The sequence below is a fragment of the Ascaphus truei genome, chromosome 18 (assembly GCF_040206685.1).
Source record: "Ascaphus truei isolate aAscTru1 chromosome 18, aAscTru1.hap1, whole genome shotgun sequence".
Classification (NCBI taxonomy): domain Eukaryota; kingdom Metazoa; phylum Chordata; class Amphibia; order Anura; family Ascaphidae; genus Ascaphus; species Ascaphus truei.
In genome coordinates this window covers 3,630,251-3,648,430 of record NC_134500.1, presented here as the reverse complement: position 1 = coordinate 3,648,430, position 18,180 = coordinate 3,630,251, and the positions used below count along the sequence as shown (strand labels likewise).

Sequence of the window (18,180 nt, the reverse complement as noted above, 5' to 3'; positions counted from 1 at the left end):
TGTAATTCTGCTTTAGGGTAACTGACATTTCATTGTTTCAATCCGTGCTAATGAACCTCTGTTGTTTAATGTTATTTCTTACGATGAGTTTTCCTTATTGTGTAAAAGGTTTGTTCCCGTTTCTTAAAGCTTCCTATTCTAAGCAATGTATTTCACATGATTCAGACCATGTAAGTTTGGGCTAAGTATCGGCTATGGCAACTTATTTAAATGTAATTATTAAACAATCTCTGACTGAGCCATAGAATATCAGTGGTTTCCAAACTTTTTTTTGGTTAAGGAACCCTATGTGAAAATTTGCAGAACCCCAACCCTCTCTAATAGCGCGTCTGAGATCAGATGCATTGTAAGGAACCTCAACCCTCTCTAATAGCGCGTCTGAGATCAGATGCATTGTAAGGAACCCCAACCCTCTCTAATAGCGCATCTGAGATCAGATGCATTGTAAGGAACCCCAACCCTCTCTAATAGCGTGTCTGAGATCAGATGCATTGTAAATTCTTCTGTATTTGGTACAATTTTCAAGGAGCCTTTTAGGGGGATGTCCAGGGAACCTAAGTCTTCCTAGGAACCCGGGTTGAAAAACATTGCAATATGCTTCCGGGTACAGATGTGAGCGGATAGTATACCAGAAAATATAACGCCAAATGTTATGCAAGTGACAGTCTCAGAATTTCAGCAACTTCGTCATAAGGACAAGTTTGAGTCCAAAATCTGAAATGCTTGCAGATTCTGTACCCCACACTATGTGGTTCCCAGGAAAAGGAGCTTTACAGGCTTGTAGGTTTAGCCCCAGGACTGGCACTTGATACCGATTTTACCTTCTACCTTCACCCCCAGGCCAGTGATTAAATTTGCCCTTTCTGTAAATCCTCATGGTTCTCACACACTGGATTATCGCATTTGAAATGTATTCCCACGTACGCCACACATTTGCCAAATAAACACGGCAGCTTCTTCAGAGAGATAATGTGGAAAGGTTTACTGCATTGCTGGACAACATTTACGCATATCCGATGTTTTAAACTCTGCTTGCTGTAACCTTTTCAGGTTCCCGGTCATCGAACATCACAAGCAATTCCTTGGCTCAGAGGTAAACTTTCCTTGACATGATTCACACCTGAATGTTTCTCTGCTTGGGCTTGTTATGGCAGATTCTGTGCTAGACAGACGTTGCCTGGATAATAATCGAGCTTATGATTTCCATGCCTTTTACTTTTACAATCCTGACCCCAAGTGAAAATCAATTAAATATTGTCAGCAGAATCTTCACCTCCGTTAGAAGTGGATTGCTCTGCCCCTTAAGAAATTAGTGGGTTAACCATTCAAGATTGTGATGTTTTTGAGAGCCATGGACCCAAAAAGGTCTGCAGTACGAGAAGACCTTTTCTTCTGTGGTATTTGTCATTCTTAATTGGGATAGAAACAAATGTTATTGTATTAATGTTTTTTTCTTAAATTAGATTGAATTAAAACCTTTTGTCCACAAAGAAACCAAAATGGTTACCTGAAATAGTTTAACTTTTCAAATGACACATTGTGTATTTCAAGGCAACAGATTTTTATTAGACAAACATTAGAATTGGGATCGGGGACTTTACTCGTGGAGTTTGCCATAAATATTTTTTTTTCTCCTCCGTATATTTCCTTTAGTATATCTGAGGAAAGTTGTGACCTCTTGCCTCAGAATGCCTCACGGAAAGACTTCGAGGGAAAGAGTGGAACGAAAGTCAGCCGAACTTTCAGCTACCTCAGGAATAAAATGTCTAGTGGGAAGAAGGGCAAAGTAAGTGACCACAATGTAATCATCGTTACTTATCTTCCTAGGTTACAGAGTTATTCCTATGTCCAGGTGTTAAGCTGCAGTTCAAAATATCCTACATGTGTATTTTTTTTTTTTTTTAAAGAAACCAGTTCGTGCTATGAGAAAATACTTGTAGCATATATATATATATATATATAACATTTTTAATATATTCTAATGTAACAAGCATTGTTGTTCCTATAGCAACCATTTACAAAGTCACATCCTCTTCCCCTTCCGAAACAGCATCACCTTTTTGAGCCCTGCCCTCTCTAGCAGTGAACCAATTGAATCTAGTGCCTGCCTGGTCACATGATCTTCCCCACAGAACTTTGGCTGTCAGTGCAGCAGATTACCCACGATGCATTTAGTGAACCCCGAACCGAATCTTCAGAGGTCGATTACAGGAGAACGGATCGATCAGCAACGTAGCTAATCACTTGTCAGTGTGTAGATTGTACTGATGCACATGTTAAAAATTAAAAAAAAACAGCTTGAACTGCACCTGCATTATTGCGAGTCTGGCATTACCGCGAGTCTGGCATTACCGCGAGTCTGGCATTACCGCGAGTCTGGCATTACCGTGGGTCTGTAGGACTCTGCTGCAGTTTAAACTAGAGATGGAAACGTTTTCTTGCCAAAGTTAGAGTCCCCTGTGCAAATGGTAAAGTTATCTCACTTTAATTAAATAGTATTATTCCAAAATACGGCTAAACACGAAAATGTCACCAGGTGAGAATTTGCTTAAGATAAAAAAAAAATTTTAACTTTGCTTTGACAAAATAAAAATAGAGCATTACTCAGAATTGCATTCTTTCGGGCGTTGTTTGAATAATAAGGTTTGAACAAACTTTCGCAGATTGGCAAAGAAATAGGAAGGTTTGTCTGCGGTGTGCGAGGCCGTAATTTGGCATCTTCGCCTTATACTGGATTAGAGGGTTACAGAATAGGAACCATGTAAAATCTACCTATCCCCATCAATTCAATCTTGCAGCATTTCGGTTTCTTGGGGACTTGCAATGTTTACCCTATATTGTTCAACAGGAAACTATGTTCATTTTTGCTAGATTTGGCAAATTTCCACGTGAGATGGGAAATGCTGTGTTACCGTTTTTGTCCCTTGTTAAAATGAGACCGCATAGACTTTGCTGCCTATGGTACGCCTGCTGCATAAACAGGACTTTCCCACCATCACACCCCACACATTCACAGGCACTGCATAACAGAAAGAGAAACAGCGCAAAAAACCTCATGGTGTAGTATATTAAAAAGTATTTATATCTGTGAAACAGGCAAGTAATGCACGGATATCAAAAATCTTTAAAATTAGCATGACATGTATATGGACATATTACCACTCTGCAGTCTGCAACCGTGGATAAGATGGTGTCTGTCACTGAGGCGATTCTCCTCTCACAATCCCGTGTGGCAGTCCTTATGTGTCCTCCACTCGAACAGATCGAGACCCCTTGCCGCAAGGTGAAGGCACAGCCACCGCTATCACGGAGAGAAGGGCTCCCTTGCCGGTTCCTCGGCGTCAGCTCACCACACACACGCCAGTGATGTCATCAGGTGGCGGCTTTTGCAGGTAGCCAGTGAAAGCAGCCAGAGAATGTCCTGTATGGAAATAGGTGTTGGCAATAAAAATAAACCTCAGTAGGTAATAATAGGAACGCGCCCTCTTCTATCCAACGCGTTTCGTATATAAGATATAAGCCCCGACGAAGTATGGAAGTACGAGGACACATACAGTAAGGACTGCCACACGGGATTGTGAGAGGAGAATCGCCTCAGTGACAGACACCATCTTATCCACGGTTGCAGACTGCAGAGTGGTAATATGTCCATATACATCTCATGCTAATTTTAAAGATTTTTGATGTACGTGCATTACTCGCCTGTTTCACAGATATAAATACTTTTTAATACACTACACCATGAGGTTTTTTGCGCTGTTTCTCTTTTTGTTTTTGTACTAGTTTGGGTTTGTGGAGCCTTCCCACGAGCACAGCAGCACTACCTCCTTTCCTTTGTAACAGGTTTTTTTTCTATTGTTATTAATTACACTTTATCTTACACTAAGCAATATACTTGAGCACAATAATCACAATTATATGAGCGCAGATCACTCCTTTTTTCTCTTTACTACATAACAGAGAGAGAAATGGGAGGACGTCTGTACGGATATGTTCTCAGAGTATTCTCACAACACAAATGGACCATTATGCAAGTTACACCATAAATACGAATGGCTAGCTGATGAAATAGAATTAGACCTGTTAATTTGATAGACAGATACACACACACACACACACACTTTTTGGGGCCTTATACACAGTCTTAGAGGTAGGAAAGACATTGTTTCCGTTTCAATCATTACCATTGTAACCAAATTGTCTTCTCGCCTACATACGCACACGACAATCGCTGTATTGGGGATTTTTTCCATTGCTAAATTAGTGTTCGGAATTCTTCCGGGGTCTTTGACAGAATCTGCAACTAATTGGACATAATATGGCAAATATTTACCTCGCTGCATTTTACAGCAAAATGTTTCCACATCTGTAGTATTTATGTTGGTCAAGTTATAAAGAAACCTAGACTTTTTTTTCCACTTTGAAAGGAGCATTATATGTGACATGGATCACTCCCATTCCTAACCCGAACCGCCACTTCCTATAATAATAATCACCCGGATTATTCATGGTTAATGTGACACTTCTTGTGAGAAGGATTTAGGGTTTTAGGGAAGTCATGACGAGTAAAAAGAAAAGTATGCCTCCGAATGTTTATTTTTTCCTTTGGTCTCGATAAGCCACAATGACAGGAAATTTGACGGATGAGTCTTGCAGCCCTTTCTTGTACACTAGTGGCTTGCTGTGCAACAGTGTGTCATATTTGATTGCCTTATTTAGCCTTTATAACACATACACATCTAATTATAAACCCCTAAAGCCCAGCAAGGGCTTAACCCTCCAGTCCTAGCAGTTACTGGAACACATTGCTCTGCTCCTGTTAGAACTTGTGCAAATGTTTTTCTATGTTATATGGGCAACATTTCATCTTTAAATATCCATGGCGCAAAGCGCTTTCCAAGCCGACACCCCTTGTCCATAGGAAAAACATTCTGCAAATGATGAATCTATACCTTTTCGGAGTCACCAATTGATTCTGCTTTTCTTTTCTGCATCCTAATATGCAGTTTGTGTATATATACAGGTATAAGACGTGGCAGGCGTTATTGCCCTCACTGGCGCTTTGCCGGGGGAATCACCCACACGTGAAAAGGAGGCGGAATTAATGTGCTATTTAACCCGCGGCAGCAATAACCTCTGCTACATCTTAATATGCATACAGATGTAGCCAGATGCATTGACAGTCGTGTCGGGTGATGCATACACCCCACCTCCCCCCTACCGCCACCACCTCCCCCTTCCCTACCGCCACCCCCCCTACTGCCACTACCCCCTACCGCCACCACCTCCCCCTTCCCTACCGCCACCCCCCCTACTGCCACTACCCCCTACTGCCACCACCTCCCCCTTCCCTACCGCCACCACCTCCCCCTCTCTTTTACTCTTGTAGTTGAACCGTATTCTCTGAATCTTTTTGTAAAATTTACCACATTCAAAAAAAAAAAACCCTACATTTTTGCCTGAAAATTAACCTCCGTGTTGGCTTAAAAGTCATTCTTGACTAACTCCTCATTCTCTTGAAGGATTGGATTCAGATTGAACTAGTAAAGATGTGACAATGTAGCAGGGCAGCGGTTTTAAAAGCAGAAGTTGCTGGTTTGTTTCCTTTAGTTAAAACTTCCTTCCTTCCTTGCCCATTTTGAAGCCACTTGATAGCACAAAATGCAGTGTGAGCCTCATCCTCCACAAGTCCGTTTGTAGCCGTTCTGGCGGCCGGCTGGTCCCTTTAGTGGAACATGCTGTGGGGAAAAATTATCCAAGTGCCGCAAATTACAGTGCGGTATATAGGATTGCGACATGGCGAGGTAAGACATGCGTTTCAGCGGGGACCTTTAAATGTTTTTCCATTACATCTCAGGAAGAGGAACCAGACTTAGAACACTGTGGTTTCATTGTGTGCTTTTAGTTTTTATTTGTTGCCATTTTTGGCCTTTTTATTTTCATTTTTTTTATTTTTGGACCAAAACCTTTTATTGCCATGATATTTAGACACCTGAATGGTGTATTTTGTTGGGTCTTATTTATATTTATCACACTGGTACCAGAATGTGAAGGACTGAAGATGGATACATTTAAATTGTCACGGTTCTGTTTACCAAACGTTTCAGTAAAAATGTTTCTTTATTTGTTGTGCAAGAGTTGTTCCGCTCCGTTCCGCTCTGTTCCGGAGCAGCAGAACTATAAATGTGTCCGGTTCCAGGTTTCTATTTGAAGATTTGTCATTTTGGATGACGGAGGGATCTCTATCACTGCCACAAATACTACAATAAGAATGAGATTATTATTTAATGCTGATTTTATTTATGGTATTAAAGTAACAATCCCTTCCTCAAGCCAACGAGTTTTACTTGTTTAATGTTATTACATTGCCCTGCCCTTTATTTATTTTTAATGCTTTTTTTCTTGTGTTAAACAAGACAATGTAACTATGTAATGTCTAGCTTCTGATGGTATCATGGTAACCTTTACCCTTCAATGGGCTCCAGGGAAGAGCTTCATTTTAACCTCCCAAAGACTTAATATTTCAAACGCGTATCTCCTTAACAAATTACCAGATTTAAAAAAGAAAAACTTCTTTGGAAAAGCAGGCTGTCTCTGAGCATTAAAATAAGGTGCGGCTCAGAAAATAAAACCATCCAATTGAATTACTATGCAATGCCGATTGACCCATAAATTAAGGAATGAGAAAATCTGTTACTTTGAAAAATGATTTCTTCGGTTCACTTAAATAATTCATCGTGTAACTGGTGATTTCCTGCAGAGGTTTTCCCATAATGTAGCACGAGGAGGGAAGAGTCCATTCCAGCGTTCTGTTCATCGCAGCGAGTCCGGTGTACAAGGGGAAACGATGTGCTGGTAATGCTGCTGTTCCTTACTTAATAGGAAAAGGAGAAAACGAAAGAAAAAGACAAGGAATTGAAGGATAAGGATAAGAAGACCTTGAACGGGCACCTGTACAGCAGCACTCCCTTAGTGGGGCCCATTACCTGCTACAGCTGCGCCAAAAACTTCACCACTAAAGAGGGTTACCTGTGTGCAAGTAAGTTACCATGTTATAAACCCGGCCACTGCTTGTAACTGCACGTCACAGGGCTATGCTGCTGGAATATAATGCGGGTTGGGGGCCTTCTGGCAGCAAAGGAGTTAATACGTCTTCTGCTTTTCTTTATCTGTCGTTTTTGTTTGTTTTTAAGGAAAGTGATGTCTCAACTGGCACAGAATAGATATTTCCTCTTTGGTAGTCCTTGCAGTCCGACATGTATTACTAATACATTACAACACTTGCAATGCAATGTCACAATTGTGAGCAAAATCATCGGATTCTTGCAGTGGTTTAAAGTACAAAGCCAGTAGCGCACTGCGATTTATTTATTTTTATTACAGGATTGATGCAGGGGGTCTCCGGAGTTGAACTGTGTTACTTTCAGCTCTGAGGACCCCCCGCTTCCAGAGATACTTCTGTAGTTGCTGCCGGTATCTGCAGCAAGGAAACTGTGTGCCTAACAAAATGGCGACTTAAGTGTCCGTCATGCGGGCCAATAGGAAGCCATGATGTCATCCCTTGCAACTTCCTGTTGGTCTGCTTGATCTGGACATTTAAACTCTGCAGAGATATTGGTGCCCCATATGGGAGATAACTATCTCTGGAAGCAGGGGGTTCCCTGAGCTGATATTAACACCGTTCAACTCCCGAGACCCCCGGCTTCAATCCTGTAATTAACACTATTATTTTTATTCGCCGGCGCAGTGCTACGTGTTTCTGCTGCTTTAACCTCACTTGTTTAGGAAGAAATTCTAAACAGCAACCATACTGCTGCATTTAAGAAGAGGTGACTGGTGTATATTTTACAGATATTTGGATTCTGAGTGCACACTCACTACACATCAGTAGCATCTCTTGTGGTGCAACACAATTTCTAAACGATCCACGTATCCACATACACAGCCACGCATGTAAACATCCACAGCGCAGAAGGAACTGGTGCTCACTGCCGTGTAATGACAGTCGTTCTAGTTGAGCATATATATTACAGAATTCAAGATGGGGGAATACAGAATAACTTCTTGGGTGGCTACGGCTGGTGCATTTGCACCTGACATTTATTGTATTAAACCGGCACGGCCATCTCTTGTGTCTAGGAGAGAGGACTGAGTTGTGATCTGGAGTAGTCAGTCTCTATGGTACTTACACTTGAGCAGTTCATGTTCTTTCTATCTGTGGAGTCATTTATGTTCATTCTTCCCCACCGCCGACTCCTTCCGATAACACGCGGATATCCGAAACCCACCAACCTGCTTCTCCCCCTGCAGTGTCTCCACCTACCCTTCCTTATAGATTGTAAGCGCCATGGGGCTGGGTCATCTTTACCTAACTGTGTTAATGTTTGTTGTCGTCCTCCGTCCCTATTGTACTGCGCTACGGAATATGTTTGTGCGTTATAAATAATTGTGAGGACAACCTCATTGAAAACACAACACTAACCTGTGCTGATTTATACCGGACCTGCCAGAGCTTCAGAAGATACAAATGATGCTTACGTATGTATCATAGTATACCAGCAAAGAGAAGGAATTTAGTTCTTTATGTTTAAAATGATCTGTGAAAGAGGCCCCAAATGTTTAAGTTTTATATAATGCTGATTATGGTTGGGACATAAGCTAATTATAGCCCAGAGTTATATAAGACAGGTTTTTGGCGGATGTTCTGTAACATGGGCGTGTGTTGTTTATATATCCGCAGCGTGTCCAATATGTGGTTTTTATGAACCTTCGGACGTTTATTATTAGCAGTCGTTTCAAAATGATGTTATTGTGATGCTTGGTAAAAATAAAAATAAAAAACACCATATCAAAACCATTATTTGTAGGCTGACTTGATGATTTAGGTAAATGGTTAAAACATGCAATTAATATATAATATCGGTATGTGACGGTTACAATACTTCAGGAGTTTAGAAGCTGAATTCTCTACTTGAGTGCCACAATTAAAGGTATCCTTTATAGCCCGATGCGATGTGCCCTTCTCGCTGCTTCTGTGTAAGTGTACTGGCAATCGGCCGTGTAAATATATTTGTTTGCCCCACTTATTTCCCCTATACACAAACCCAATGGCACCCATTTCCCTGCTAAAGTAAATAGACATATACTTACTGAAATAAACGAACTCAAGCTATATTTTCATGTCGCTAACATTGTGAGCTTAGGCAGTCTATCAATTCCCTTGGGCAAAGCAGCGGGTGATGGGGAGATATTATCAGAACATCCTTAATATTATTCAGGGTTGTGTGATCTCTGTAACCATCCACACTCGTCCCACGATCAGTATCACTAATGCGCTACAATTCGTTCTAGCGATTATGGCTTAAATACTTGGTGTATGTCACCCAGGGGGGCAACTCTGAGCAATGAGCATGTCCAAACATTTTATAGTCTCCCTTTGTGATGAGAATGGAGCCGGGTAGTTTCTGGAGGAAGAACAATTGGTCCATTATGGCATAACCAGATGTGTGTCTGAGTGCGCACAGGTATGGTGCAATCGTTGTGTTTGTTTTTGTAGCTGGAAATGGATACAAGCGGTTCCTCCCTCACACATGGATGATGGCAAATCTAGTTGTTGGGATTACCTCTGATGCTTGTTGCTTCACTGTGTCGTTATCTGCATTCCTCTCCGTTTATATATCAACACACTTTGCTCCACCTCCTTTAACTCTTTGTTGAGACACTTTGAATGTTTGAGACACCTGGTGAAGCTCCGTGTGCAGAAGTACACAAGTCCAGCGAATGTGCAGACAAATGCAGCTGCTCCCGGGGCTCAGGAGCCAGTAAGTGCCAAGATTTCCTATCCTTGTGCGTTCAGAAACACGAAGGTTTCATGTAGCTGAGTACTTGGAAGTTCCCCTGATTTGCCAAGAGCCCTTTCCCTTTAATCCCTGTTTGTGTAAGGTTTGTAAAACACATTGGAATCTCTCTGCCTGAGTGAACCACAATGATAGTTTAAGATACAAGTCCTAGAATATGTTTGTAATTGTTCATTTTTCCTGACAGATAGTGTTGGTTGGTTAAAGTGGCTCCTACAGACAGACACCCATTTGTAAGATTAGTAGTGTAAGCAACGCCTGAAACAGATGCGACCCTCCCAGCTGGTTGCGTTTGCTCGGTCCTGGGCGGTCCAGTGATTGCAGGAGGGGACGCAATGCCTTATCAGTGGAGCTGCCGAGATATTTTACGATGACGTAGCTCATAAGTTAGTTTTTCTGCGGATACAAGTTCAAGTAAATCACATTGAGGCGGCACAGCGAGCGTTTCAGGGAGTGGGACCACGAAATAAGGTAGGATGTTACTATAAAATACGGCAAAATAAAGCATGATTTTGCTACTTTTTGGTTAATGGGCACTCCTGTTTTGGATGGATCTCACGTGTGTTGTACATGTTTTGTCAATGGTTTTAAGAGAACAAAAGATATATCTGGAACACTATTTAGTTCTAGACGGCGTTGCCTGTGGTGAGGGCCAATTCCGCGATTATAGATATGTGTTGATATTACGGAAGGATTATTGAATCTTTATGGCTGTGTTGATGCACATAATGGCGAATATGCAAAGTCATCTTCTCGGGAGCTTTGGCTTTCTGCTTCCTTTTGTTGACTTGGACTTTGTTGAGAATACATTTTTATGGGGAAAATTAGAAGCTTTTGTGAATAGTGAGAGTTGGCCGTGTATGTCTACATTACAATAATATGACATTACTTATTCCGTATAGACTCAGTCACGTGTTTATTAGTTGTATAAGTTGCATCTTAGAAATATAATGTGTCATATATTGTCTAAAACAGAGCTATAATTTCACTAAAAGATAATGGGTTTTTTTCTTAGGGTAACAGTCAACTTTTCGTGTGTTGTGTGGTGTGTGTGTGTGTGTGTTGTTGTGTGTGTGTGTGTGTGTTGTTGTGTGTTGTGTGTTGTGTGTGTGTGTGTGTGTGATTTTTTTATTTTTTTTTGCAATTTAACTCTTAATACCATTTTTGTGATCAGTTTAATACACTGAGCATCCTTTGATTTCAATAGCAGGTTTTAGCCCAACTCCCCAGCAGTGCAAGATCTTTGCAACACTTTCCTGTTTGTGATATTTCCTAATATTCCCATCAGTTTGAGCTGCAAACTGTAACAATAGATAATGTTACCTTCGTAATATCAGGATACATTGTAGCTGTGGAGTTACAAGGATTGATTGAAACAGAAAGGCAGCCATTTAGTGAACCCTGGGACGCTGGATCTGTGCTGATTGATCACAGGAGAACTAAACGATGGACAGCTTAGGTAATTAGTTTTCAAGAAAGGTAATCAGAGGGTGCATATATAAAACATTATTATTTTTTATGTGGATTTCCTCTTTAACGCCGGTCAGTGCAGCCACAATTACTTCTTTTGTAACACATACAGATATAGCCAACGTTATCACAACCCATGTCACGCTGCAGACGGGTGTACACAACGCACCAGCAGGAGAAGCGGCCATGCGCGAGACAGGGCGGTCTATCTCGCCTGTGGGAGCGCGCCGCGGGTCGTGTTAACGGTGGCGACTTCTGTATCTGCGAGGGGAAATCCGTGTAAATGATGCACCGTAAAAAAGATAAGGGAAGGTTTAGAATAAGGAGATATTGTTAGAAGAGGGGCCCCTGGTGGGAACTTCTCCCCGTTTGCTGCATTACTGGCCCCTCTCGCAGTGTTAAGTATATTGCCCCCCACTTGCCATGCTTCCCCTCACTATATTATACAAATGAATGCAGTAATACGAAGTGGTAGTAAGTACGGCCTTTCACTACTTGGAATAGCTCTTCCTTATCGGGTTGTGTGGCTCGAGATTTGACTTCAAAGTCTCACGTGACTTGGAAAGAAGTTGAGATTGAGCCATTTAGGCCGGCGCACGTCAGCTAACAGGCGTGGAAGTGACATCATAGGTAAGGAGTTATTCGATGCATATACGTTAAATATTTAAATTGAAAGAATCATTTTCCTGCATCTGTTGAGCCAACCATTAAGGCAGGGGTGCGCAAAATGGGGGATTTGGCGGTTACATAGGCCCCGCGCCATTCCCCAAGGCATTTAAATGAAATGCCGGGGAGCGCGCGCGAGACCTCTTCCCTTACCTGGTCTCCGGCTGCTTCCAGTGACGCGGCGTCACAGGCCGTTGTGACGTCATAAGATGCCGGACACCAGGTAAGGGGGGAGGAGTCGCAATCGGGGGGGGAGAGCAGGCAGGGGCGCAGACTGAAAGGTTTGCGCACCCCTGCATTAAGGGGGGGATGATCTATTCCAGAGGTTCCGACTCCAGTCCGCAGGGACTGTTAACCGTGCAGGTTCTAAGGCTGCACTTATAGTGCCGGCAACACTACATCGCGTCAAAAACAAATGCATTGTCGCTGTCGTCGGCGCTTATAGTGAAGGCGACGGCGCGACCAAGCGACGGCGCAACGAAAAATCTGGTAGTCACTGTTTGATTTTTTTTTTTTTCGGCGACTGTCTCTCCTTGTGGCCAATCAGGAGCTCCTCCGTCCCTCTACCCTCCCCCTTTTATAACATCACTGGCCTTGTAGCCAGCGACGTCACCTAACTTGAATTGCAACTATCGCAATGGTGACAGCGACAGGTGACGTCATCGGTTGCGACGCTGTCGCCGGCACTGTAAGTGCAGCCTAAGGATACTCCTGTTTCAGCACAGGTGGTTCTGTCAAAATAATTGAGCCTCCTGTGCTAATGTGAGGATCTCCTTAAACCGTTAGAGGTCCGAGAGGACTAGAGTTGGGAACCACTGTTCTGGTCTGTATAAAATGTCTGTACGGTATCATAATTTGTGTCGCAACATTGTAGTGTTTTTATACATATATGATCTCTTCGGGCCCTGAGTAGGTTCATGTATCTGCTTTTTGGTTCTTTAGAAAGATGCAACTAAGATATGTCTGATGCTCGGTGGCTAATTTCCCGATAGGCACGGGCATAGAGTGGAAAAATTTTGGGGTGACAAAAATGTCAGCCCCTATAAACAGATGCCGCGCTCTCGGGCTTGATTGGAAGGCACTTGCCTGAAGTGGTGCGCCTCCTTGCTACCGCCCTCCTTCTCCTTCCGAATCACGGCAAATGATCTCACGGATGTCACCAACGTAACGGCCCCTCGTTGCCATGACAGTGACGTTGTGATGTCAAATGACATTATGACGCATTGTCATGGCAACTCAACGCTGTGTGACGTCCGTGGCGTCATTTGACGCTGCGATTCGCAAGGAGAAGTAGGGCGGCAGCAAGGAGGTGCGCCGCCTCAGCTAAGTGCCACGGCGCGGTGTATCCTCTCATCCTCCGCTGCTGATGCTAATTACTGTACAATATGCTAGATACAAGAAGTTTAGGTGTTGGGAGTGTCCCAAAGCAAAAGCCTACCCTGGGAGGGCCAAGGCTCCTCGCGTGTTTACATGTGCGGCAAAGACTTGAGAGCAAATTCGAAACAGGAGTATGTGACATACATGTTAAATGGCCATAGCTGTCGTATATTTATAGCACTTAAACCAGAAGACTTCTTATGGGTGTTACATAAATTGAACTGGAGGCTTTAGTGGCTTTGCAGTTTCGGAACCCCATGGCAGCCTTTTCGGGGTGAATCTTATTCTGTGCAGGAGAACTGGGGAAGTGAGGACTGGGAAGGGGATTTTCATCCTTTTTTTTTTTTGCTCAATTGGAATACGTAAACATTGCCGCTCGTTCCTCTGCAAGGGTCCTGCATTTCTCTCTTGGTGAATGAAATATGCATTAGGAGTTAGTGACCCAGCTCCAGCCTGCGCTCTGCATTCTCACCATCTTCTCTTAGGAACCGGCACTGGATCTGAGGAACACACACAAACATTTTCAATGTGGACTGCAATGTATGTAAGAGCCTTTCCAGTCGTTCCCAGAGCCGTCTGACCTGATACTCACTGCTATTTATTTCAGATCAATAGTTGTTTCCACTCGTCTCTAGCCTGCATGTGATATCTCTGTTCCATTCTTCTTCTAACGTACAGAACAATTTTATCATGTCTTTTTTTGGCAGACAAACCGGTAACATTTGACCGATAAGCAGCCTCTGCTGTCTGGAATGTAGCTGGATTTCTGACTTGTGCAATTCCCTTATTAAACCTGAGTTCAGTTGCATTCAGATGTTTTATTTTGTTTGTACACTGAGAGCTTTCGACATGATATCTTTTAATTTCTAAATGCCGGAGGTTTGAACTGCTGTAAAAAAATACTAGTATATGGGGTGAAATGTCAGTATTTTAGTAAAATCAAGTCGTTTTCAGGCAGTGTTAGGCTGCGCTTATAGTGACGGCGACAGTGACGCGACATTGCATCAAAACAAATGCATTGCTGCCGTCGCGTGCGCTTATAGTAAGGACGGAGCGATGGCTTGGTCGCGATCGCTGGAAGTCATCTCAATAGGATTTTTCCAGCAACCGCAGCCTGACGTCGCTGGCACTATAACCGCAGCCTGACGTCGCTGGCACTATAACCGCAGCCTGACGTCGCTGGCACTATAAGCGCAGCGTGACGTCGCCGTCACTATAACCGCAGCCTGACGTCGCCGGCACTATAACCGCAGCCTGACGTCGCTGGCACTATAACCGCAGCCTGACGTCGCTGGCACTATAACCGCAGCCTGACGTCGCTGGCACTATAACCGCAGCCTGACGTCGCTGGCACTGTAACCGCAGCCTGACGTCGCCGGCACTATAACCGCAGCCTGACGTCGCTGGCACTATAACCGCAGCCTGACGTCGCTGGCACTATAACCGCAGCCTGACGTCGCTGGCACTATAACCGCAGCCTGACGTCGCTGGCACTATAACCGCAGCCTGACGTCGCTGGCACTATAACCGCAGCCTGACGTCGCTGGCACTATAACCGCAGCCTGACGTCGCTGGCACTATAAGCGCAGCGTGACGTCGCCGTCACTATAACCGCAGCCTGACGTCGCCGGCACTATAACCGCAGCCTGACGTCGCTGGCACTATAACCGCAGCCTGACGTCGCTGGCACTATAACCGCAGCCTGACGTCGCTGGCACTATAACCGCAGCCTGACGTCGCTGGCACTGTAACCGCAGCCTGACGTCGCCGGCACTATAACCGCAGCCTGACGTCGCTGGCACTATAACCGCAGCCTGACGTCGCTGGCACTATAACCGCAGCCTGACGTCGCCGGCACTATAACCGCAGCCTGACGTCGCTGGCACTACAACCGCAGCCTGACGTCGCTGGCACTATAAGCGCAGCCTGACGTCGCTGGCACTATAACCGCAGCCTGACGTCGCCGGCACTATAACCGCAGCCTGACGTCGCTGGCACTATAACCGCAGCCTGACGTCGCTGGCACTATAAGCGCAGCCTGACGTCGCCGGCACTATAACCGCAGCCTGACGTCGCCGGCACTATAACCGCAGCCTGACGTCGCCGGCACTATAACCGCAGCCTGACGTCGCCGGCACTATAACCGCAGCCTGACGTCGCCGGCACTATAACCGCAGCCTGACGTTGCCGGCACTATAACCGCAGCCTGACGTCGCTGGCACTATAAGCGCAGCCTGACGTCGCTGGCACTATAACCGCAGCCTGACGTCGCTGGCACTATAAGCGCAGCCTGACGTCGCTGGCACTATAACCGCAGCCTGACGTCGCTGGCACTATAACCGCAGCCTGACGTCGCCGGCACTATAACCGCAGCCTGACGTCGCCGGCACTATAACCGCAGCCTGACGTCGCTGGCACTATAACCGCAGCCTGACGTCGCTGGCACTATAACCGCAGCCTGACGTCGCCGGCACTATAACCGCAGCCTGACGTCGCTGGCACTATAACCGCAGCCTGACGTCGCTGGCACTATAACCGCAGCCTGACGTCGCCGGCACTATAACCGCAGCCTGACGTCGCCGGCACTATAACCGCAGCCTGACGTCGCCGGCACTATAAGCGCAGCCTGACGTCGTCGGCACTATAACCGCAGCCTGCCGTCGCTGGCACTATAACCGCAGCCTGACGTCGCTGGCACTATAACCGCAGCCTGACGTCGCCGGCACTATAACCGCAGCCTGACGTCGCCGGCACTATAACCGCAGCCTGACGTCGCCGGCACTATAACCGCAGCGTGACGTCGCCGGCACTATAAGCGCAGCCTGACGTCGCTGGCACTATAAGCGCAGCCTGACGTCGCCGGCACTATAAGCGCAGCCTGACGTCGCCGGCACTATAACCGCAGCCTGACGTCGCTGGCACTATAACCGCAGCCTGACGTCGCTGGCACTATAACCGCAGCCTGACGTCGCCGGCACTATAACCGCAGCCTGACGTCGCTGGCACTATAACCGCAGCCTGACGTCGCTGGCACTATAACCGCAGCCTGACGTCGCTGGCACTATAAGCGCAGCCTGACGTCGCTGGCACTATAACCGCGGCCTGACGTCGCTGGCACTATAACCGCAGCCTGACGTCGCTGGCACTATAACCGCAGCCTGACGTCGCCGGCACTATAAGCGCAGCCTGACGTCGCCGGCACTATAACCGCAGCCTGACGTCGCCGGCACTATAACCGCAGCCTGACGTCGCTGGCACTATAACCGCAGCCTGACGTCGCCGGCACTATAACCGCAGCCTGACGTCGCCGGCACTATAACCGCAGCCTGACGTCGCCGGCACTATAACCGCAGCCTGACGTCGCTGGCACTATAACCGCAGCCTGACGTCGCCGGCACTATAACCGCAGCCTGACGTCGCCGGCACTATAACCGCAGCCTGACGTCGCCGGCACTATAACCGCAGCCTGACGTCGCTGGCACTATAACCGCAGCCTGACGTCGCTGGCACTATAAGCGCAGCCTGACGTCGCCGGCACTATAACCGCAGCCTGACGTCGCCGGCACTATAACCGCAGCCTGACGTCGCTGGCACTATAACCGCAGCCTGACGTCGCCGGCACTATAACCGCAGCCTGACGTCGCTGGCACTATAACCGCAGCCTGACGTCGCTGGCACTATAACCGCAGCCTGACGTCGCCGGCACTATAACCGCAGCCTGACGTCGCTGGCACTATAACCGCAGCCTGACGTCGCAGGCACTATAAGCGCAGCCTGACGTCGCCGGCACTATAACCGCAGCCTGACGTCGCCGGCACTATAAGCGCAGCCTGACGTCGCCGGCACTATAACCGCAGCCTGACGTCGCTGGCACTATAAGCGCAGCCTGACGTCGCTGGCACTATAAGCGCAGCCTGACGTCGCTGGCACTATAACCGCGGCCTGACGTCGCTGGCACTATAACCGCAGCCTGACGTCGCTGGCACTATAACCGCAGCCTGACGTCGCTGGCACTATAACCGCAGCCTGACGTCGCTGGCACTATAACCGCAGCCTGACGTCGCTGGCACTATAAGCGCAGCCTGACGTCGCTGGCACTATAAGCGCAGCCTGACGTCGCCGGCACTATAAGCGCAGCCTGACGTCGCTGGCACTATAACCGCAGCCTGACGTCGCTGGCACTATAACCGCAGCCTGACATCGCTGGCACTATAAGCGCAGCCTGACGTCGCCGGCACTATAACCGCAGCCTGACGTCGCCGGCACTATAACCGCAGCCTGACGTCGCCGGCACTATAACCGCAGCCTGACGTCGCCGGCACTATAACCGCAGCCTGACGTCGCCGGCACTATAACCGCAGCCTGACGTCGCCGGCACTATAACCGCAGCCTGACGTCGCCGGCACTATAACCGCAGCCTGACGTCGCTGGCACTATAAGCGCAGCCTGAAGTCGCTGGCACTATAAGCGCAGCCTGAAGTCGCTGGCACTATAAGCGCAGCCTGACGTCGCTGGCACTATAAGCGCAGCCTGACGTCGCCGGCACTATAACCGCAGCCTGACGTCGCCGGCACTATAAGCGCAGCCTGACGTCGCCGGCACTATAACCGCAGCCTGACGTCGCCGGCACTATAAGCGCAGCCTGACGTCGCTGGCACTATAACCGCAGCCTGACGTCGCTGGCACTATAACCGCAGCCTGACGTCGCCGGCACTATAACCGCAGCCTGACGTCGCCGGCACTATAACCGCAGCCTGACGTCGCCGGCACTATAACCGCAGCCTGACGTCGCTGGCACTATAACCGCAGC

General features: G+C 46.7%; 1 protein-coding gene across 11 annotated transcripts in view; it reads left to right on the top strand.

Annotated features, from left to right (window-relative positions):
* Positions 1-18,180, top strand: part of AKAP13 (A-kinase anchoring protein 13) — a 174,846-nt gene that overhangs the window by 126,490 nt on the left and 30,176 nt on the right. For all 11 annotated transcript variants that reach the window (XM_075575230.1, XM_075575233.1, XM_075575231.1 and 8 more), the window contains 3 exons: positions 1,051-1,093; positions 1,654-1,786; positions 6,883-7,039. In XM_075575230.1, the coding sequence (XP_075431345.1) occupies positions 1,051-1,093; positions 1,654-1,786; positions 6,883-7,039 (333 nt within the window). The remainder of the gene's footprint in view (positions 1-1,050; positions 1,094-1,653; positions 1,787-6,882; positions 7,040-18,180) is intronic.